Consider the following 23,447-nt stretch of genomic DNA (forward strand, 5'->3'; position numbering starts at 1 on the left):
TGTATATAAGTAGCACTGAAGTTAATCATGTGATTTCTTTGTCCTCGGAGTGCTATTGCGATTTATTGTGATGTTGAGACACTTGATGTGGTTTGTGGTCTCCTCTATCACAATGTGATTGTTTTACTTTAAACCCATCAGTGTTTTGTGCATCATTTTAACTGTTTGGGTGCATTTCAGGTCATTTCCACGACACCAGGTCAAAAATATACACTAGTTAATTCAAAAACTGCTTTTGACTGTCTATGCATATACACAGTGCAATTTAGGGCATCGACAGGCCTGGCTCATGTTATATCACAGCCTGAGGTCTTTGATCGGGTACCTCTTGGTTTTGTTGTCTAGACCTGAAATAACCCCCTCTGGGTTGCCTGTGCACTTGTGCCACTGTTCTCCTAGCAACTGTGGCTTGCCTCATAATGCTCGCTGGAGAATTGGCTGCAAAAATAATGCCTAAAAACAGCTCATTACTGGGAGACTGCTGGAGGGTGAGCAGTCAGTTCAGTTTTGTTGTTTGTAAAAATCTGTTTCTTATCTCGTCTTAACAAGCTGCAGCTTAAAGGTGTCAGCTCTGTGCAAACCTGCTGATATTGTTGCTTATAACCAAGCAAATCACTGTCAACTACTGCCCCCTGCTGATAAAAGCTTCTACTAGATATGTTGCTGTAATGGCGACTCAGTTCAATTTAGGATGTTGAATGTTGTACGCAGACTGTGAAGGACCCTGAGAAAGAAATGTGATTTTGGGCCTCAGAGGTAAAACTGATTGTGTGTGATGTCAAGTAACTCGTGGAATCACGCTTCGCACCTTTAAGTTGCAAACCTATGCACACGTATTTTGGCAAACTGCAGAAGTTTGAACATCTATGACAAAACATTCCGATACAACTATGTAGATGTACACGGTAAAAACATTTGGCACTGTCTGCTCTCTACATGCCTCCTACAGACTGATGCCCATCGCTGGCCACAGATTTCTTTCTCAGCGGTGTTCTTTGACCCCTTGGGTCCCTCTGGCATCTCCCATCTCCTCCTTTAATCCCTCTTGCTGGAGGGGAGGCCAGGGAGACGCACATTAAGGAGAGAAAACAGGCATTGTTCTCCATCACGGGGCCCCTAATGATGCTCCCCCTCAACCACTGGCTGAGGAGAAAATGGCCACATGGGTGGCAGGGATGGGAGATAATATGTTGGAATGATGAAGCTCTGTTCGGTCTGAAACAACAGAATGCGTATATATCCTTTGTCTCCAAATTATGTAAATAAAACAGGACAGCTGAAGTATATCATTTCAGTTTTATTTCAACATGTTTGTAATTGTGATTTGTGTCTTTTTGCAGCCCCGTTCAGCCGTAATGACACGAGGACAGATGAGAGAAACACATTAAGGCTCAACTCAAATCAGACACAAGTGATCACGCTTTGATGCAGACTGACCTAAGAGGTCTGGATTATGATTAGCTGGCAGACCAGGGTAAAAGGTCAGGGTGGGGTGGGACCATCCCCAGGCTTCATTACAGGAACATGGCTGGTGGTGGTAGACGCAGCAGGAGACGTCCCCTCCTGGAAAACAAAACAGGATCACTTTTATTTCTCTCCCTACCTCCATCCCTCTACCGCAATCGTGACTTGATCTAATTCGTAGAATGACAAAATACATGCACGTGTGTGTTCCAAGCTGTAAGGATGCATATTAATTCACGCAATCCCCTATTCTAATGGCTGCAGTGATGGAGGAGTGGAGGTGTAAGCTGGCCTGTAATGAGAGGCTGGGGTGAGGCGGAGGAAGGGAGAAGCAGAGAGCCCGCTGGCTGAGAGGACAGAAGCCTGCAGGGCCATGAGGTGGAGCTCCTGCTGCGGAGGTTGTTTCAGCCAGAGTAATGTTAACACAGGACCACCGGCTTCACTCATCGGTCTGCTGTGTGGTCTGTAACCACTGTATTCTCTGTGTCTGCTACAAGGAATATAAGTCGCAGCAGAGAATGGTCATTTATTTTTTTGAAATTAGAACCAACTTGTTTTAGAGATGGTCTGATTCATTTCAGTGTTGAAGAACACTTGATGACAAAAATGGGGGAGCTGCTGACAGCAGGAAAAATACAGGCTGACCAAATTGTGGACGATGGGAAATATAGCTTGGAAAGCAGATTCAAGCAAAGTTTTAAATCTCTGGAAAAACAAACAAACAAAACAAAAATATTTAGATGTTTATTTGTCAGGTTTCCAATTTTGAAAGAAGTAGTAGTGGTGAAGCCTCAGTTAGACTGTTGTCCATCTTATAGCATTCCAACTACCAAAACAAGAGAAACAAATAATCACATATATATTCATTTTCAAAACACACACAAATACATTGATCCCATTCACAGACTGTTTTACCTTCTGCATGTTTGCTGTATTTCCTTATTCCCAGAATTCCACTGATGGAATAGGTGGACTCCGAGGAATAGGCTGTTCCCATTGCAACAGATGATGCCGATGATACTGCAGAGTCAGAGGTCAGTGTCAGGAAACATTGGAAACACATAGATAGGTCAGGAGAGAGTAGAAGGGACAGAAAAACGTACCAACTTCACAAGACTCGGCCTGTACTTTGCTTCTGATGATCCTGTAAAGACAGAGGGATCTCAACTCATTTGAATGATCTGTGTTGTCAAGCACACAAACACACACATGCACTTGCTCGTCTGTACCTGTTGATGGAGCTGATGCTGGGCACGCCGTCATGGTTGCACACTCGCTCCAGCAGCAGCCTGTCTCGGATCTCCCAGGCGAACATGGTGGGGTTAGTGTGTTTCAGGTGTAGGATCATCTGCACAACTCTGGGAGTGGCCACTTTGGGTTTAGAGCCTCCAATCACTCCCGGTCTGATGCTTCCTGTGTCATTGTACCTGAATTTTACAATATTGATATATGTCAGCAGGGTTAACATATTACCTGAGGAGAAAGTTTAATAAATATAGAAGATGATGATGTGATTCATGTATCTATATATATAATATGAAATAAAGTGAGAAACAGCACAGAGATTCAAAGAACAGGAAAACCACAGTCTTGAGATTCATATCTAGCAAAAATAAATACATTTCTGCATTCATGCATGACCACACATAGCATATTTTGGATGGTCCATTAGACTGCAAATAGTATGCATGTAGACATGAAAGTGTGCAGTTTTTAGATTTCCAAATTACTTCTTAACTTTTTAAAATGTGGTGGTGCACAGTGTAACGCTTGTGACTTGAAAAGTTTAAAAGATTATTATTATAATTCTTACAGGCAATAATATTGTTAAAATGTATACAAGTCACCCAAAATCTGCTTCATCAATATATGAACCACTTTATATCAATAAATAGGCAAAAAAAAGAGGACATTTTACCTGGCCAGTAGCTTGCTGACACAGCCGTGACTGACCCGCAGGCGGCGGGAGATCTCACAGGGACGCACGCCCCGTTGCGCGAGCTCCACGATGCGCTGTCTCATCACGTGCGGTAACGGGCGCCCGTTAATGAAGACACCGCCGAGCTGGTTCACTCCGCCGTACCCTGAGGACCGGAGCGGATCAATATGATTCCGTGATGTGGTAGGCTACACCTTAGGTTACTCTATAGGCTGAGGTGGCACCTCATAACTTTAATTTAAACAGCGTTACTTACTGTGCGTAACGGTGAGCGGAACCTGTCCAAAGCGTGCGTCCATCACAGACTGACTCTAAAAAAGTCTGTATTCTACTTAACTTCTCGTTGTTTGGTATGAAGTTTAACCTAACTGGTTTCAGGGGCGAAACATTTACTTATTCAATCAGAAAAAAAGAGTTTTTAAGAGAGCACTGTTCAGATTTTTGTCCCTATATTTTTGGTTGTGGTGCGGAGTGACAGCAGTGTGCCCTCAGCACCTGAGCAGTGGACAGCTGCACGAGCCTTTCATTGGGCGCACATGCACGGGTGCACGCGCTCCATTATCTTTTTGCAGTCAAGGCGCTGATCAGAGCTGTAGCCAGGATTTTTTGAAAAACAGAAGTCATACGCACCCCACGAGTCGAAGCAATGATAGCCTAATTTGATTTTTCATTCGGTAATCGTTCAATAACCAAAGTTAAAGCCCCTAAAATGCTAGAGCTACTTGTGATTTAAACTTATTTCAAACAAAAACATGCAGTGGGTCAATCTTTTGAGGTACCTTTTAAATTGAGTACCATTTATTTCTATTCCTCTAGGTCTAGGATACATTTCAGAATGATATACTGTAGAGTACTTTTTAATATTCATCCAGACTGTATATATCTTTATATATACATACTATAAATGTATCTGACAGATAGGCCAAGACGTAGACAAAATCAATACAATTCTTTACAAAGATCAACTCCAGGGTTTTCGGGAGTGAACTTGTTGTCTAACTCCGTGTTTTTAAACGCTGGGTGCAGTTTTGGTTGTCCAACATTTTAACTCCCGGAAACGCCGGAAAAAGTCTTCAAACCTCTGCTTCAAACATATAACGCTAGCTAACGTTAAACAACAGTGGAAGTCACAGCTCTTTCAGTTATATGGAGGAAATATTAGTATTGTGTGCAGTCGCAAAAAAATTATAATGAACAAAAAAACGGTAAGCACTCGTAAAGTGCCAGTGTAGACTTCATTTTACGTGGTTGTGTTTACTTATTTAGCTATTAGCTACCTTGGCTACAACAGAGCTAACAGTAGTTAGTGTTAGCATAGCACCGCCGGTTGGGCTGATGTTAACCCACGTGTCAGTAAATTTTGATTGTCTACATATACACCTCATAATTACATGTTAAAAGAAAAACAAACAAAACCAAACGATTTTATTGCCCTTTGATAACAACTAAAAAGTTGTAGTAACTTGAATGAGTCGTTAGCCACCGCTGTTTTGATAGTAGTGCAGAGAGCCATCGCTAGGTGGTGCTGTTCAGCTCTGCTTCTGAGGCTGTACTACGGATTATACCATGGAAGATGATGATGGTGAGCAAGGTAGCAAAGACGACATCTTCTTTATTGAGGACTTAAATAGTTCAGAAGAAGAAGAGATCAAGTTCAGTCACCAGAAACGTAACAGCAGCTGTAAACGGGCTGCACGGCTCAGCAGGGAAAGCTCTCCTCCGCTCCTCCTGGCGTTCAAGATCACCTCTGGACGAGCGCTGAAGCTCAGCAGCACGAGCCCTACTTCCAGTTTAGACTTACAGCAGGAGGAGGAGGACAGTGACCGGCCCATCGAGGAGTGGATGCTCCTTGGAGGAGAGGAGCAGGGGGGAGACTCAAGCATCCAGCTCAACCTGAGCTACAGGAACCGCTGTGAGGATGACCATGGAGATGAAGGTTAGACCGTACTGGATCTCACTCTGGGTTAACATAGTGCTGCTATCTAGTAACCTGTCTCAAAGCCTTACTAGTGCAAGACAAAAGTGTTTTATAGAAGTCAAAGCGCTTTAACGCTACATGTCATTCATCATCACTGATGACGGGGGATTCCGTGCAAGGTGCCACCAGCCCATCAGGACTAACTAACCTCCACACCCATTCATACACCAATTTGGGGTCTTGCCAAAGGATACATCGGCATGGACTAGTGGAGCCGGGAGAGCCACAGTCGCTCTCTATGTGTGTTGTATGATAATATCACTCCCGTTTTAATAAGTGTAAGTGAATGACTATGATGACAGCTGATAGCCGGTGGCATTGTGCAATACAGGGAACAATCAATACAAATCATCAGAACTGGGCCCAGTAGTTCAAGGCATACTTGTTTCATTCAACATTATGGGAATGGTTAAAGATTCATATTTTCTTCAGTTAAATCTTGTGATTTTACTATTTCATTTGTGATTTTAGTTGAAATGGTGAGAACACAGCTTTAAATTGTGCCTTAGTTTAATGAAAAGTCATTGCTGAAGTAAAACAATGAACACATATTATTTTCACTTTTTCTTTTGTTTGAATTGTGTTCTACATGTCAAGAGGTATTGTGCCTGAGAACAACACGAATATAACTTTAATTGTGGAATACATTCACCTCTACAAAACCTGCTGTTCTCCTTGGTCCTTCTCTCGGTCATAGATCAGGCTGTGAAGTCAGTGAAGGATACCTGGGCTGTGTCAGAGAGAGACAAGGTAGCGTGTGATTCACTTTCTATTCATTTTCAGAAATGCTACAGGTGAGCTAATTTATTCAAGGAAATGCATCTACTATTTTCATGTCATCTGGTTTTGCAGCACGTACACAGTATTATGAACTTACAATTCTGCCTTTTAAATCATGTCTGTCTTTGTCCTCTCACATTATCCAGCGTGGTGCTGATCGCTCTCTGCCCAGCCGCTATTTTATGACTGGTCGTTCTCTGATCTGTCACATTTGCAAAAAGGGGGAACACCTTGCCAAAAGCTGCTACAACCATAGGGTAAAGGAATACACTCAGCTCCCCCTTTTCTTTCACACACACATAAAGTACTTTCGCACTGTCGTTAGGTATAAAGCAGATATCACGGTCTTGTAGAAGAAATAACCACTGCGGGAGTTTAATAAAGTTTAAATCTAGAATGTGTTACTCTGCTGTTGTGAAGTTTATGCTGTCAAATTGAGAAAAAAAATAGATGACAAAACATTAATGTTAATGTTTTAACATGAATGTTGCCATATTTTTGGTGTCTCTGTCAGCAGAAATGTGCCACCTGTGTTCTTTGTGGGACACAGGGCCACATCCAGAGAGACTGTCCGGGCCGCCCCTGCCTCAGCTGTGGACTGCCGTCACATGGCCCCGGGCCCTGTGAAAGGCCCCGGGTGTGGAACCAACACTGCCAGCGCTGTGGGACGTCAGGGCACCTCTCTGATGTGAGTTTATGTTGGAGGTTTGGGTTTCTGTGTGGATGGAAACTTTGAAAGGATTTGTCAGTTGTGTGTTGACATATTGTATATCCTCAGGCGTGTGTGGGCCTATTTTATGAAGTGTTACTCTACCTTGACAGTTCCTCATCTGCACAATGCTCTTTACTGTATTCCTGCTCAAGAGTTATTTTCTCCTTTGTTCTCTGGGTTTCCCTCAGGCCTGCCCTGATACGTGGAGACAATGCCACTTGACAGTGAGTTGGCGTTTTGACTTTACTGCCCTTTTATTATCGCACCTTCTTTACTAAGATAGATGCATAGATGTTCTTTGTTTGACTTTTTTCCAGACACGGTTAGAGCTTCCAGTCAAGCCGTGGACAGTCCACATCCTAAGGAAGAAGAAATGCCCCGCTCATTGTTACAACTGCTCTAAGAGGGGACACTATGGCTATGTAAGTGGCCAGTGAAAGGAATCCTTCTTTTACCTTTAACGTCTCCTTTCCTTCTTGAGTTGATCTCTCTGTCTGTCTATACTGTCTCAGGGCTCTCGCTGCCTTCCTCTTCCCATCTGTATACCTCCGTGCAACATATTCTCCTTCTTTTTCTCTATCTTCTTTTGGATTGGACTTAACTGTAGTTCACTCACTTTGAATGTTATCTACTGTGTCGGTGTTAGGAGTGCACTAAGAGGAGGATGATCAGTGGGACTTTTACCTCACTGCCGTATGTCTGCCACTATGACACCATCGACGATGTCCTCCAATGTCGCACCAGGAAGCAGAAAAGAGCCAAAGGTGACAAAACATATATTCTAGTATATCCAGTATTATTATAAATACAATTATGTAAACATTTGCCTCAAATAGTGTTTTATTTATGATCATTTTGCGTTATGTAAATGGTTATCATTGATATAAATGATGTGGACAAAATAATAGACAGCAACACAAATTTCAGCCCCCAAAATCACTGTACAGTTGAGTCAACACCTCTCTAAAACATTTTTTACTTTTTTATTATGAATTTAATGAAGGTAGGAATTTTTTTTGCAGGACTGTTGTATTGGACTGCCCTAGTTTTAGCTTGGGGTACCAAATAAACTGTTAACCGTCTGGCTGTTTAGCTACCATGATGTTCACCGACTGGTCTCTAACTTTTGCTCTCCACCGTTTGGTGCTCTGCATATAGTCTGTTTGTTTTTATCAGAGTTTATTCACTGGAAACAGCTGCCTGCTGCCACTAAAAACAGATTTAATGAGAGCAGTGAGAGTGAAACTAAACGGTAAAGTTGTGGGCCGTTAAAACCAACACAATGTGCTCGGTGGAGCTGCAGAGAACTGTGGAGTTGGTTGATAATTTGATAACGTTGATCAGCCCCTTTCACTTTATATTGCCATTTTTGTTTATATAAAAATATGAATTAGTGCAGCTGTAAAGAACAACCGCCTTTAACCGCTCACTAATTATTGAGGACATTTTCTCCATCAATGCTGTGTATTCAGAGCTTTTGAGTGCTGGATCCCTGCCTCCGTCAGACCAGCAGCACTTGTCTGAAGCAACAGGCGACAGTGGTGAGGAGAATTGGCCCGTCCAGGGGAGGAGCAGGACAAAGCAGGAGACATGCAGCCCGGCTGGCAGGAGGAAGAAGTGGCCAGAGAAGCGCAGAGAGAGACGGGAGGTGAAGAAGCTGAGGAGAGACGCTCAAGCCAGACGAGAAGGAGGACTACTGAAAGGATCCGGGAGGTATTTTGTCGATGAAGTTTGCCCCGCAGACCTCCGCGGTCACAAGCAGTACACACCCCCTCCACGGAAGAGGAAGGATGAGGTCGCTGGCAGAAGCAGGAAGAGCAGAGAGGCTGAGAAGTGGAAGAAGAGAGGAGGGATGAAACGTGGGGATTTATATCCTCATGGTGACGTAGACATCGGTAGCAAAAGCCTTCTTTCCCCAAAACAAAGAGTACGCCACAGACAAAGATAATTGATTTTTTTCCTTTTTCAAGGAGGATCAAATGTAACTGGATAGTTAAATATTTTGTATTTTTATGATTGATTTAATTTATTTTTTGTCAAATAAAACAAAATGTGTTTTTGTACTTTTAACCTTGTTCTGCAAGCTTGTTTCATGCAATTACAGTTTTCAATATACAGTATTTTGGAATATGTTTACACACGATGCCTTGTTTTTTTTTGGCTCATGTAGAGTGTTGAAGGGGTGGTTTATTACCCCCCCTCCCCAAATAATGGCAGTTTATAGCATTCAAATAATTATATTATATTATATTATATTATATAGGTATAGCGTTTGTATGTTTATATTGTAAAGACGACAATAAACATGGATTCCAGATAACCTCGTGTATAATTTATAGGATTATTGTGTGACTGATACGTATAAACATACGAGCATGGGGGTTTAGGTTTATATAGTACCGTATATCGAAGAAGGCTTTAAGCAAACCACATCGTTTTTCGATATGACAAGCCTTATAACGCAAGTGGCTTTAGGCTTTCAAAGCGATGTCTTATAGTATTTCTGGTATGAAGCTGCTGAATTATTAATGAACTGAGCAGCTGCCCGTGGTTTGCCAGACTGAAGTAGTCAACTCTGATAAATGAGCAGCTACCTAAAATCGACTTTGACCGTTAGTAATGAAATAAATCTCACTTTGATAGGTGTGCGAATGTTAACGCTTCCTCTCTTGTGGATTTGTGCTATTTACTAACAAGCACATCGCGTGTCAGGCTTGTAACGAGCTACATGTTGCTCTGTGATTGATTAGGAGTGACTTGGTGGAGATGTGAAACTCCCATTGATTGATCTGCACACACTCCCCGCTGACCAGAGAAAACACTCGATAGCGAATGCGAGAGGGGATTTAAATTTGACAAATATTGCCCTCGTTCCTTGACGGGAAAGGTAGCTATCTGTGTTCTCGTGCGGTCCGAGGTAACCTGCTCCTACTGTTGTCTAAAGACTAGCCTAACATCGAGACAGTGCGACGTTAGCTAGCTCGTAATGTCGGCACTGTTGGACTTGTTTTCCCCTCTAGACCCCGCTTCCTGTTAGCTCTGGGCTAGCTGGAAAAATCGAAATGATGCTAATAAACGACCAGGTATAGTTAACCAACGCAGAGGGGGGTAACTTGACTACATATCATATACAAACCGTCGTAATTTAGTTGGAGTTTATCCACAAATATATGCTAATAACTTTGTTTCTCAGCCAGCTATCAGGGCTGCTGGTTTCCTTTAGTTTGCTAACCTACGACATCAAGCCATCTTGTGTTGAGGGGTTTAAGTATTTAACTTAACGAGCTTCTGGTGGCAGAGAGCGAGCGATATTAACTTTAGTTGCTCGTTAATAAATGCGTCGGTAACGGGCTCGTTCCTATAGGACTTAAAAATACTTTATTTCACTGTGGAGACCCTGACAGTAGACAATAGAGAACCCGAGACTTGCTCAGCCCTGTTGTTCTGGGAACGACGAAAACTTCCAGAAAATTGTATTTTGATAATTTTTTTGTTATATTAGTACAATATATTCTTTTAATACTTGTGTACGTTCGTAAGTGGTGAAATACAATAACAGTTAAGGAGGGCAGTGAATGGATTCGGTGCAGATGGTGCTCGTGCGACATATGAGGGCTGTTTTCAGGTGTCTCGTCTCATTATGTTAAAAACAAACTGCTTTAAATGCCTCAGAAAACACTCTCAGTAGCCGGTGTTCATCAGAGGTAACTAGGTGGACAGAGAGACGCGTAGAAGCGGTAGAATAAGGAGGCTCCTGCCCGTTTCTCTCTCCAGCCTACCTCCATCACGTCCATCCACCACCGCCGCCCTCCGCAGACATGGACCCCCCGAGGACTCGGTCGCGGTCTCGCTCCGGCTTCTATCATTTCGGCATGAGCGGCAACGTTGGAAGCAGCGGCAACGCGCTGGGTAACGGGAGCATGATGACCGCCAGCGGAGGAGGAGGGCTGAGCTACGCGCAGCAGAGCAACCCCGGCTGGGCGCCGCACCACCACCACCACGGTGGTCGGAGCTACCCGGAGAGCCAGCAGCAGCAGCAGCACGCCCAGGGGGGCTACCTATCCGCGGGGGTGCAGCGCCACCCTTCGCACGGAGCTCACAGACACCCCGGGGCCGGTAAGCAAGATTCAGTAAACAGGGCCTGTAGCCCGGCTAGATGCACACACACACACGCGCACACGCGCCAGCTGTTGCTTGAAAAGCTATATGTGTGTCATGTCAGGGGTTGTAGTGGAGGCTCCTGCTTAAGTCGTTTGAATCGCATTTACTCAGGTGAATAGAGTAAAGTTTGTCTTTGTCTTGCATGTTGCACTTGAGTCATTTCAGCATATTTAATGAAGTTGATGTACTCACACGGTTCTTAAATATATTTGAGTTGTCTTCACATTGTTGAATGCACTTATTGTGAGTAGCTTTGGATGAAACAGTCGGCTCAATAAATGTAGTGGATGTCATTGCCTGGCTCACAGTGACAGGCATACTGGCCCTCCAGTAGAAATGTAACACTGCAGAATTTTAGCACTGGCATAATCATGCCTGCAGGTCATATAATGTTACCCCCTGTTGTCAAGATACGAGCAAAGAAACACTACATGTAGTAATTTAAGTAATGCATTCATACTCTTTTACTAGAATTACAGTTGTGATATCATCTATAAAAAATATAGAAAACAAATCTGGTGGGTCAGTGGAAATATTGTGCTTTCAAAGTGCTGTATTGATGGCTAGTGAGCCGTGTGTTTTCACAGATCAGATCAGAGACGATGCATTTGGTTTAGACTTCCTACATACTCTACTTTAGTCGTCACATGACCTTCAGTGTGTATGAGAGGGGTCCAATTAACAGTTTGGAGCCTTGAAACAAGCCTTGAAAAGAAATCTCCCTCTTGATCGTGATTTTATCTTTTTGTTTCAGATTGCTCACTGTTGTGATGCAGGCTGGCTTAGTGCAGCCTTCTATTCCTCAATGATCCCTTTCATCCATAAGCCTTAATACTATTCATCTTACCAGCCTGTGCAAAGCTCTATATTGTCCCGAAATAGTCAAACAGCTGTCTTATCTAAATGTGCGGGGTAGAGTAAAGATTGATAAGGTGTTATACTTTCAAAGAACTGTCCAAACACAAAGAAACAGTAGAGTTGTGTTGGCTTGTTGTTGGTTTATCCACTTTGTGAAGTATAATTTATTGGCATTGCCCAGTATCGCTCACGCTGTTATTCAATCGGCTTTTCATGCCCATAACAGTAATGGCTCCTCATTCAACTCAAACTCACGAGAAGACAAAGAGAAACTCCCTAAAACCTTTGAGAAAAGAGAGGAGATTCAAAGTGAGACTGCACCACAGCCTCCTTTCATTGTACTCAACATTGATAACCAGTCTGTGCAGTGTTCAGCAGGATCCCATTGCTCAGCACTGGAGAAACCTTCAGTAATACCAGATTGGATTCCCTCAAAGGAAAAAAAAAAAAGTGCTGTGAGTGAATGAATGAAAGCAGGCTTGTAATGGGTCTCTGTCGTAATGGCAGCATTGTTGCCAAACACCCCAAAATAACCCACTCAAAGGAGACTCACACAGAAACGCATGCTTCTCAAATTGAGAGATGACAGAGGGGTTTGTGTGAATGACTTAAACAGTGCATCTCCCAGCTGTGTGATCTGCCTCCTTAACAGCTGCACATGCCTCTTCTGAGATGATCTGTGTGTGTGTGTAACTTGCTCAAAAGTGTGTATGTTTAAGTGCGTAATACAGATTTTCTGTTTGTGCTTGTTTGTTTTTTGTTCATGTCACTGTAATACGCCCCGAGGCGTCTCTTCATGAAGAATGTGTCAGGGTTGTATTTGGGGGTGTTAAAAATGTGTCCCTCTGGCTTACCTCTGTTTTTCAACCTGTATTTCTTCTCCGCCTTCTCTCCCCCAGTGTCGAGCATCTTATCTCCCCGTGTAGCTTTAATAGCGAGTGTTGCATCCCACAGCCTGCCAGTATCACAACTTAATAGCAACATCTTCATTCATGCTGTTATTATCACCTGGTATTTCTGACAATTTGTGGGTTTCTCTATTTTTTGGCGTGTCTCTTCTAAATAAATAGTTGGAGTCTTTGTCAAAGAACAGGAGCAAATTGCTACTTGCTGATGCTCTGAAGTCCACTATCTTGCCTGCCTGACTTGATGGTCTGCTGTAAAATAAATGGTGTCAGTCTTCCCCAGCAGCCGTGCTCGGTGGAAACAAGGTCGTGTCCGCTCTCCAACAGAGCCCGTCTATTCTGGCTCCCCCTCTCCTCTGGCCTTCAGGGTGAATCAGCATTAACAGACCTAGTTCTCCTAAACTAGGAGCTGAGGCCTAGGAGTAGAGCTGGGTGTCGGTACTCAATGTCTTTAAGGCATCGGCCCAAATAAACCAGTACCAAGTAGTATCGAAACTTCTCCAGTCAAACAATACTAGCGTTTGGTCTTTTGTACCCAGATCTAGAAAACCATTCACTATTTATATGGTTTTGCTCACAGCCAATCACCGCAAGCGCTCTTCAATTCACTGCGAGGTGTGATTGGCTCATTGCCGCAGCAGCTACACCTCATCGTGCTGAGATGCCAAAGTATTGCTGTACTACAGGCCTGTGGCATTTGATTACAATAAATACGCTGGTGGCATTTTACGTAACCGAATGCTTCCATTTACATGATGGGTATCAAATAAAGTAAAACGCTATCAAATTAAGTACTCTATTGCTATCCGTGTCACTTTAAGGGTACCGGTATCATGATCTTTTTTCCAAACCCTACAGCCGTACCCAGGCCCCTGTGAGGTCTGAAGAAGAAGAAGAAGAAGAAGAAGGCATGGTGGATGAATAAAGATGTAAGCCAGCGTGTCAGCCCTGCTGTGGGCTGGTCCGTCTGCTGACTGTCCCTCTGTTCTCCGCAGCCACCAGCAGGGCGTCTTTGAGTCGTCACTATCGGCAGCCTTCACATGGCTCTGGAGTGGCGTCGCTAAGACAAGAAGAGGGTGGGGGGGTCACTCTCAGATCCGTTGTCTCTGGGGGGGAGACAGACAGGGCTGTTTGTATGAGGAAGAGATAGAAAGAGATGAGGGGAGGAGAGGGTTGTTTTCCACCTCTTTGTGGTGATTAAAGGTTTTTGGGGGGACTGCTTAGACGAAACTCTTGTCAGCTGAGTTCAAGGACATCCTTCTTAAGCTGCTGAAACGACTGTGTGCACACATGCGGCATCCAGATTGCACATGTGGCCTGTCGGATAAACAGCTGGAAGGGCATTTTGTTCTTCTGCGATTATGTTAATGGGATCACGTCTTTATTCAGGATGGAAGCACAATGCATACAAATTAAACCTTGGATACATATATTGACCCCATACTTCATCATACAGCACTGGTGAGGCCTCAGGCTGATGAGCAGCAGTAATCAGTTCCCTCCAGGTCGGAGCTTCTTGTTTTTTCCGTGAAAACGTTTCTCAGAATTCCAGAGATAATACATTTGTTAATTCATAAAAACATAATGCTTCCGTAGTTCAGTGAAGTGCTCCATAGGGACTACTCTACAGTGTCACTCCAGTTTATTGCATTATTTTCATAATCTATTGATGAATTGATCAATAAAAAGTCATAAAACACAATAAGAAATCTGAAACCTCGAGGTAATGGTTGAGTATTTGTGCTTTAGAAATATAATTAACATTTGAATAGTACACTATGGTAACTTGGATAAAGTGATTGTGAGCAAATGCAACAGGGCGCTGTGGTGTGGGTGTGTTGTGCGAGTCTGCTCTGACTTATCGTGGTCGATCAGAGGGAGAGATTCGTCTGGAAGATGTCACACTGCGCTCATCCTCTCACAGAGATGTTCTTCCTCTTTTGTCTGCTTGTCTTTAACCAGGAAATTCAAAAGGCTGTTCTGAGGACAGAGGACTGTAACTCTGTTTGTGAAGCAAGATGTTGGATGCACGTTTTTGTTGTTGTCATTACTGTTGAATTCTGTCATATAAAGTCTGTAGATCTGTTTTAAGCGAACCATCCAGAGGCAACCAGCTGCCCGTGTGTTGTACTTCTGTCTGCTTAGCGAGCATGTGTCCATGTGTCTTGTGATGTTGATGTTTTTTCTCTCGGCCCCGTCTTATCTGATTCTGTTTCTCTTCCTCTGTGTTCTGCAGGAGGGCTGCTTCATTTTCATCCAGATAATGTTTGCAGCGAGGATCGGGACAAGGTAAGCATGAAACATGAGCTGTGCCTGTTGCCTCTGCTTTGGATAGGATTTGTATGTCATTGTTTTTGTTTCTTATTCATTCATTCCCCCCCCCCCCCCCCCCCCCTTTACCTCTGTGTGCAGATGGAAGACAGCCCGAGCCCGAAAAGGCAGCGTCTTTCCCAGCAGGCCATGTTGGATCTAAACTCCGCCCCTCCCTCCACTCCTTCCTCTCCCATTCGCCCCTGGGAGTTGCCTCCCAGTCGCAGACCACACCCCCACTACATGCCAGAGAGATGCCACACGCCTGTTCGCAACCGACGCAGGTAAGTATGTGTATGTGAGACGCAAATACAAGACCCGAAATATATACGTGGAAAATGCTTATTCGGTATTACAAACATTCAAAGGATTAAGAAATGTTCAATCACAGTTATATGGAACAAACCAAAACAAGGTCTCCCAAAATAGTCTTTGAATCTTTTCTAAATCTTTTTACGCCATATATTAATATAAGAATGAATCGGATCAGTCAGGATTTTATTTCGTTACTGCCAGTAATGCACTGGTGAAATAATTGAAATCGAGCTGAAATTATAAGATAATTATCCTGCAACTGTTCTGATAATCACTTTATTAAGTCATTTTTCTCTGCGTTATTTCTCGTTTTCTATCATTGTCATTACAATTCACAAAGATATTTGTATAACAAACAAGAACTTAACATAATTTTCACAACACAATCTCCAGCCGAACCGTTGGTGGTCAGGCTGCATTGTGGGTAACGCTCACATGCATTACAAGCGTGAGCAGCCGGCACGGCTATGTAAATACAGCAATGAGAAGCTAAGATAACACACGGAGTGAGAGTGACTTAATCCTCTGCACAGGTTTTTCATTTTATTCAACCTTCATTTATAAAAGGTAGTTTCGTTGAGACAAGCGGTCTCATTCTCAAGAGAAGAGGAAGCCGTTACACCACCATGTCTTTACAGAGCAAAGAGTAGTTTGCTGCTATATTAATGCTCTGAATATCATATTTAGGACCTTTTTAATTGGTGGAGTATCTGTTAAGTTTTCCCCTATTTTTCTTTTTTTTTTTCTTTTCTTCGCCTCAGCCCTCCAATGAGACGCCAGCGTGTCCGGAGAGACCGTCTGACCCGCCACCACCACGCCCACAACAACCACCACCACTACAACAACGGCAACAACCATCACCACCACCACCACCATCACCACCCCAACGCCCACCTCCACCATCACCACCAGCACCACCTTCACTCCCACCACGGCCCGTCGCCAGGCCACCAGGACGAGAACTACCGTCACCCGGCGCCCCCTCAGGGCTACTCGCCTTTCAGCCAGCAACCTCCCCGAGGGCTGGGGCCCGGGCTTGAAGAGCGCCCAGGTCACCATCCCCCAAATCCCTCACCGAGGCCCCTCCACCAGTCACCCAACCTGTCTCCCAGGCTGCTGCACCCTGTGGCCCATCCACAGCACCCACATCCACATCCACACCCCCACCCGTCCCAGCAGAGCAGCGTGGTGCTGGACCTCCATGAGCAGGTGACATGAGCAGCATTATTTACTTAAATATGTCGTATCGAATATTTAGTGATTGTCATGAGCAGTGTGTACTTTTAAGCCGTGTCTAGAAATACAGTGAAGCAGACGACTAGTAAACGGTTTACATGAGTGGATAAACTGTGAAGTCGCTCACGTAATTTATTAGCAGGTGAAAGAGTGAGTTGCGATGATTGAATAATAATTCAAGTTCACATAAGAGTTCAAATCATAATGAATGCCAGTAACAACATGGAAAGGCTTTTTGTCAAAATACTATAATAACTGCAAGACCTCCTCTCAAAGGTATCATTATACCGTCATATTTCCAATATGTCTGTTAATCATGAAATATGAATCTCAGCACAGGCCTGTCTTTGGGAAACCCCGCTCAGCACAAAAGATAAATCTGTGTTGTCGGCACTGATTCGTGAGGTTTTGCTTTATTTGCTACCTGACTAATGTGGACTACATCTTGTAACTCCAGCTGCTCCGCTTTAAATCGCAGTCTGTGTTGGTAACGTTGACCTTTGATCTCCATGTTTAGGGTTCGGCTCCGGTATCGTATCCCGGGTCTCCTCCGGGAGCGCCACCAGGCCTGCCGCCTCGCTCCACGCCTCAGCAGATCCCAACATGCTCGGTAGTCTTCAGTGGACAGCACTACCCCGTCTGCAGTGTCCCTCCCGTGAGTCTGTTGGTTTGTTTACATGACCGTTGCACATTATTCTGCGACTGATATTGATAAATATTGCTGCCATTTTCCTTTCTCTCTGCCAGGTCCTGCAGACTTGTTCTGTGCAGCACTTACCCATGCCCTACCCGTTCCCATCGTTGCTGTCCAGTGACCCCACCTTCCTGCTCCCCCCTCCTCACCTCCCCCACCCCCCAGCACACCTTTCCCACCACCCACCTCACCTGCCACAGCCCGGACAGTTTGGACCCTATCCGACGCAGCAGGCCCGATCGGTGAGTAGAAACTCTTTCGTTGTGCTCAACCTGATTTGGTATCGGACGCAGCTTATGTGAATATTATAAAATATGCCGTTTAAAATATGGGAACTAGTGTGACTGTCAGCATCTTTGAGCGAAGCTTTGAATATTTTGCGTGCTGTATTAAGAAATGAAGCTGCGAAGGTGTTTTCTAATTAAAGCAAAATGGATGATACGTGTTTTATACATTTGAGTTGAAGCAATTAGTGCAGCTCTCCTTGAGTGTTTGCGAGCATCCGGAACAAGCGCAGTGTTTAGTAATAAATCAGGACAGGTACTGAAATAGGGTGTTTTTTAAGATGTATGCCTGCACTGTGGTATCGCAGTTAAAAATGTCGTTCTGGGCTAAAACTACAACTGTGTTCAAATAATCAGTGTGTCAAAGGTTACAAAGGCTAAAGAAGATCCTTATTTAATAGCTGGATGCTCACTGAGAATCTTTAAATGACAGTAGTAGAAAAAACAAAGCAGTATAAAAGTTAGGTTGAATATTTGTATGATCATATTTTTCTATAATACGTCCTAACCCCTACTCATTTACAGGATTTGTTAAGGGTTGATACTCCTCCTCCACCTTACCATCTGTTATTTAATGTTTGAATAGTTTTTGTTGCTGTGATCACGTGACAAGCTCTCTGAGGGTTACGGTGTGTTTTCTACGACCAGCCGCTACAGAGGATAGAGAACGACGTGGAGCTTCTTGGAGAGCACCTGTCTCTGGGTGCTGGGCTCCACTATCCTCCTGCCGCCCACCCGGCCCTCACACCACACTCCGCCCAGCTCCACTTTCTCTCCCATGACCCCCTGCCACAGGAGTTCTTCGGAGTGGTGAGCACAAAGAACAATACAAAGACGTTTGTTTTCCTTTTGCAGAAAATCCATGTGAATGATGTCTCATGCGTGTGTCGTCCATTGCTCATTTAGTCCTATCCAAACTTTATTCCTCGGCGTCTGCCGGGGCGACGGTACCGATCACAGCAGCCACTGCCACCTTCGCCTTACCACCCCAGCCTCCTGCCTTACTTCCTGTAAGTAGATCAGCACATCAGGTGGACTTAACCCTTTAGCGATCACTTGTGTCCCAAAGCGGCAAAACTTTTTTTTTTAATATAATTTCAGCACAGTCCTCTCCAATACAATCTAAAACAGGTCTCCAAAGACTCGTATCTCCTTGCAGAAGTTGTAAATATATTACCGTACTTTTCGGACTATAAGCCGCTACTTTTTACCCCACGCTTTGAGGCCTCGGCTTATAGCCCGGTGCGATTTATATACGGATTTTTCCGTAGCTTTTCGCCGCCACAACAACAACTGCAACTTCCGGTTCCGGTCTAACACAACATTTACTAGCTCCCGACACAGAGGCAATAACGACACAATAGCGACACAGAAGCAACGAGGCAATAACTGTTGTTGCTCGTAGCTCATAGCTTCGGAATACCGTAGCTGTTGTGCTAGCAGCTAGCAGAGCTACGAGCTACGAGCAACAACAGGACTCAGGACAGCAGTTATATTGCAAACCAAGATGATTTATTTCTCTCACTCAAAAACACGCACACAAAAACACGCAATAACTGTTGTTGCTCGTAGCTCTGCTATGATGTGGTGTGTTCAACGACCCAAATGCAGACTCAGGACGTTGCTCATAGCTCTGAATAGCATTTACGGCTAACTGGCTTGGCCAGTTGCTGCTAGCACAACAGCTATTCAGAGCTATGAGCAACAACAGTTATTGCCTCATTGCTTTTCGTTTGGTAGCCGTGAGAGACCTTAGTCTGTAATGCAAGTATGTCTGCATGAAAAGATGTACAAAGATATATTATATATTCGCTAATGCTAATCGCGGTTAGCATTTCCCCATTGGCCGTGGGAATTAGCTTAGAAGCTAGCGACATGTTATGATCAGAGAAGAAGACAACTTTAGTACTGTTAAAAGCATCTTGCTGTTCAACGGGGACACCTGCGGCTTATAGACCGGTGCGGCTTGTCTATGTACAAATTCTTTTTTTCTTTTAAAAATCAGCTGGTGCGGCCTATATACCGGTACGGTATATGTAATTAAATTATAAAGCCTTCTTGAAACAGATGGTCTGACATCGTCTGGACTCCAGCCAGGGCTGTAAGATCGTTAACCGTGCACAGCACCAAAGAATGCTGAGGGTTCTCTTATAGCTGTTTAATTCAGGTGAGGCAGCAGAAGTTACATTGTAGAGAATTAAGCTCACCAGAACAACTTGGTATGAACCGTTCAACCCAAAATGTATGAATTTCTGGACAGAGACGCATTAAACGCACATATGTGCCGACATGCTTGCACCTTACACATGCATTCATTTTAAGATGCGACTGTTAAAAGGGCAAAGATATGGTTCCATTTTTCATTTGTATTGGCCAAATATACAGTCGTACTCATTTGATGGAATATGCAACCAATTGCAGGGTGTTGGTTCTTGTGTTAGGTGACTAGAATTACAGCAGACAGAAAAGTAAATCCCCCAAATACAATCAAAGTATGGTCACATACTTATTTTGTTGAAACTACAATCATTTTTTTTTCATGAACAAGAACAGTTGAAGTCTTCGCCGAGATTAGTGAAGTTTTACTAATTTACACATTAGTTAGATCTGTAGAACCAAGATAAACAAGGATTTGTTTGTCGACAAAAGGGCAGAATCGTGAGATGAAGGTGAAACATGTCTTGAGTCTTTAACATAGAAATCACTAAAATAATGGTGAAATACTAAATACACAGAAAATATAAGGTATGATTTCCATATTTTGAATGAAATGGCAAATACAGATTTATTTTTTTTGGCCATTAACTATTTAATTGAGTTGCTTAATTTGCTTCTTTGATGAACTGAGCTTACATCCTCCTCCTGCAGTTCAATGCTGCCAGTCCAGCCCACAGGACCTGCGATCAGTCTAGAGCTGGATGTAGACGATGGAGAAGTGGAAAATTATGAGGTTCATCTTTCTCTGCCTTCTTTTAATTATTTTGTGTGTATGACTGCTGGATGGACTCTTATTCTTCACTTGTTGCTGATATTGTTTTGTTTTTTCCCCTCACAGGCCCTCCTGAACCTCGCTGAACGTCTGGGAGAGGCCAAACTCCGAGGACTGACCAAGGGAGACATCGAACAGCTTCCTTCCTATCGGTTCAATCCAAATAACCATCAGTCTGAACAAACACTGTGAGTGCTGCCCTGTTACTCCAGGTCACCGCTTGTTGATTGGGGGAATTTTTCATGAAGTTTTACATTAACTACATTACATATATGTGATTTTGCAAGCTAAAGAGAGCTTAAAATGACTTCAAAGCGTATTGGAAAACCGTTAAATGTCATCTCTGTCTGTTTGGGTTGGGCATTGTGAGAAAAACAAGTGTCTTGTGGTCTAACTCGATGACAAATCTGCCTTCACGCCCAGTGTGTCATGTACAAAGTGTGATGAACAGGTTTCTTGTGTTGCCGTACTTCACATGCCCGTACCCGCTGTGTTGCAGGTGTGTGGTGTGTATGAGTGATTTTGAATCCCGCCAACTGCTGCGAGTCCTGCCCTGCAGCCACGAGTTCCACGGGAAGTGTGTCGACAAGTGGCTAAGGGTAAGTGTTCCCCCGTGGAGTCCATATAATACATGCATAAATATCTGAGCTAATCACATGGTTTCACATTAGAATGGAATTCAAGTCTTGAAAGACACAATCACACTCTCGGTCCAAGTACACACTGGTTATGTGACACGGGCACCTCTTAATTACAAAAGGGGAGTGAGAATCACGGAGACAAACACCAGGCTTGTGTCTACATGTTCCTAAATTCAGCACAGAAGAGTTAAACCACAATAAAACCCCAGGACAGGAACATCTGAAGAAGAAGCTGAACACATATAAAATGCTCTGGAACACTAAGTTCTTGTGTGAATCATAACACAGTCTTATGATTTAGAGGCATGATGTCATTTGCCCAAAGCCTCGGTGTGAAATGGATTACAAATGGATACAAAACAGATGAAGGAAATGGTGGAGTAGTAGTGGTGAGTTTAGTTACTGTGCAAATGTGCAGTTTTAGGAATGGGCATGTTGTGTGATCAACAGGACTGAAGTTATAATCTAACTGGATCCATTTTGTTTCCTCTCTCCGTCACCAGGCCAACAGGACGTGTCCCATTTGTCGGGCCGACGCCTCCGAGGTCCAGAGAGACTCAGAGTGACCACATGATGGAGCCAGATGCTCCTAAATGTCTGTCAAACACGCTCAGCACTCCCTGCTCCTGATATATTGACACAAATGTACGTGCTTACACACACACACAACTTCCTTGTGTTTTTGTGCAGCACCTTCTGCTCGTTTGTTATCCTTTCAATCTTTATCCCATCGCCCTTCTTTTTGCTCTGATCAGATTCCCTCTTCAGCAGTTATTTTACTCTCTGTTCACATGAATGCAAGCGCTCACATCTTTTCAGTGAATCTCACCCTGCCTGACCACGATTCTGCTGTGGTGTGGATCTGTGTGTATGTGTACACGTGCACGCACCACAACTGTGCAAGCGTTGTTTGGTCAGCCCTGTAATGCCGGGCTGTGGTACATGACTGTGTGTGAGAGAGAGAGAGATTTTTAGATGTCCTGGAGCATGCCTGAGTTTCTGTTGTATCAGACAAGGGTAACGACATGGGAGCACTTTTGCTCTCGTGAGTGACTGACTTTACTTCCTGTTTGTACGTTTATGCACTGTCTGTCTGCATACTCTGTGTGTATGTATGTTCTAGACTTAAATCCTGTTCTCTAGTTTGACACTAAGGGTCCATGCTGCCACTATATTTCTCGGTTGCCTATTTGATCCATTTGTTTCAGTAGATGATTATTGTTGTTATTATTATTATTATTATTACTCAACCATTATAAGTGATTGTTTTCCTGCCTGGCAGTTACCTCATCATTCCGGTTTTGATCATCTTTCATTACAAACGCTTCACGGCACTACTTTGAAATTAAGCACATTATATCTTTTTCTTTTTCTTTTCTTAGTAAAGATAAGTTTGTCTGTGAATTTGCGGTGGCACATGTGTTGCATATATACATATATCTATATATACTGTATAAATCTATGAATATCTGTATACCAAATAAAATGCTTGATATGAACTTTTTAAACTTAGCATTTTGTATTTTTTTTTCCTTTGTGTTTTTTTTAAAGCTGCATATTAGGAGCTAGATAAATACGTTGGGTTATGGTTGTGCTGCATTCCTCTGTGTTAGAGTTGAAGTCGTGGTAATATTAAAAACGACACTGACTGCAGATCGCTGCTTTGGGTGACTCCATCTTTTCAGATTTTGGTCTGGAGGTGCAGTGACTCCCAGCTGCCACTAGGTGGCGTTGCTGTTCTTTTAGACTGCCATCACTCCACAGCTGCCCAGGTTGTGCCCCTTTGTTCCCCTGAAACACACTCTTTGGTTTGCAGGTCGACAGCATATCACATTATCACAATTTAACTGCAGGTTGTTGTGCTTGTTCAACAGAACATGCACATAAGTGACAGTACACACACACCCAACACCCCCCTCTCTGCGTTCATCATACTCTCGACTGCCACATATATACGTTATAGTCCTGTAAGTTACTCTGCAGCATTCCTAAACAATGTAGTGGAACTATAATAAAGACCGTAGTGGACAACTTCTGAAGTTGGAGAGTATTATCAGTGAGCATTAAACCTACAATGCGATCTAAATGAATGTCTTCATACAGTTGGTCCTCCCCTCGCAGCACTCATCTGTCTCTCCACAGTCGATGTGCATCTGTGTTACATGACTGCACACAGCTGTC

The 23,447-nt window shown here is 43.6% G+C and overlaps 2 protein-coding genes across 4 annotated transcripts; both read left to right on the forward strand.

The window, feature by feature from the left end:
- Positions 1 to 4,969: 4,969 nt before the first annotated feature.
- On the forward strand, positions 4,970 to 8,865 carry LOC306777889 (uncharacterized protein; the record flags this gene model as incomplete). Its single annotated transcript, XM_079269196.1, has 8 exons — positions 4,970 to 5,339; positions 6,079 to 6,131; positions 6,308 to 6,418; positions 6,679 to 6,849; positions 7,062 to 7,097; positions 7,191 to 7,295; positions 7,520 to 7,637; positions 8,346 to 8,865. 8 exons carry the CDS (start codon positions 4,970 to 4,972, stop codon positions 8,819 to 8,821), a joined length of 1,440 nt encoding a protein of 479 aa, XP_079125322.1. The 3' UTR covers positions 8,822 to 8,865.
- Positions 8,866 to 9,685: 820 nt separating this feature from the next.
- Positions 9,686 to 22,774, forward strand: LOC306777720 (E3 ubiquitin-protein ligase RNF38-like). Of its 3 annotated transcripts, none has more exons than XM_079268956.1 (13): positions 9,686 to 9,790; positions 10,648 to 10,989; positions 15,034 to 15,086; positions 15,210 to 15,391; positions 16,184 to 16,631; positions 17,176 to 17,313; positions 17,406 to 17,594; positions 18,285 to 18,446; positions 18,543 to 18,646; positions 20,505 to 20,586; positions 20,692 to 20,813; positions 21,125 to 21,224; positions 21,770 to 22,774. In XM_079268956.1, the coding sequence occupies exons 2-13, from the start codon at positions 10,692 to 10,694 to the stop codon at positions 21,830 to 21,832; spliced, it is 1,941 nt and encodes a 646-aa protein (XP_079125082.1). In that variant the 5' UTR covers positions 9,686 to 9,790; positions 10,648 to 10,691; the 3' UTR covers positions 21,833 to 22,774. The 3 variants fall into 3 exon arrangements, with proteins under 3 accessions (XP_079125082.1, XP_079125081.1, XP_079125083.1); XM_079268955.1 differs by having other exon boundaries at positions 9,693 to 9,956; XM_079268957.1 differs by having other exon boundaries at positions 9,707 to 9,760.
- The last annotated feature ends 673 nt before the right edge of the window (positions 22,775 to 23,447 follow it).

This window comes from Melanostigma gelatinosum (genome assembly GCF_949748355.1).
Source record: "Melanostigma gelatinosum genome assembly, chromosome: 5".
NCBI classification, from domain to species: domain Eukaryota; kingdom Metazoa; phylum Chordata; class Actinopteri; order Perciformes; family Zoarcidae; genus Melanostigma; species Melanostigma gelatinosum.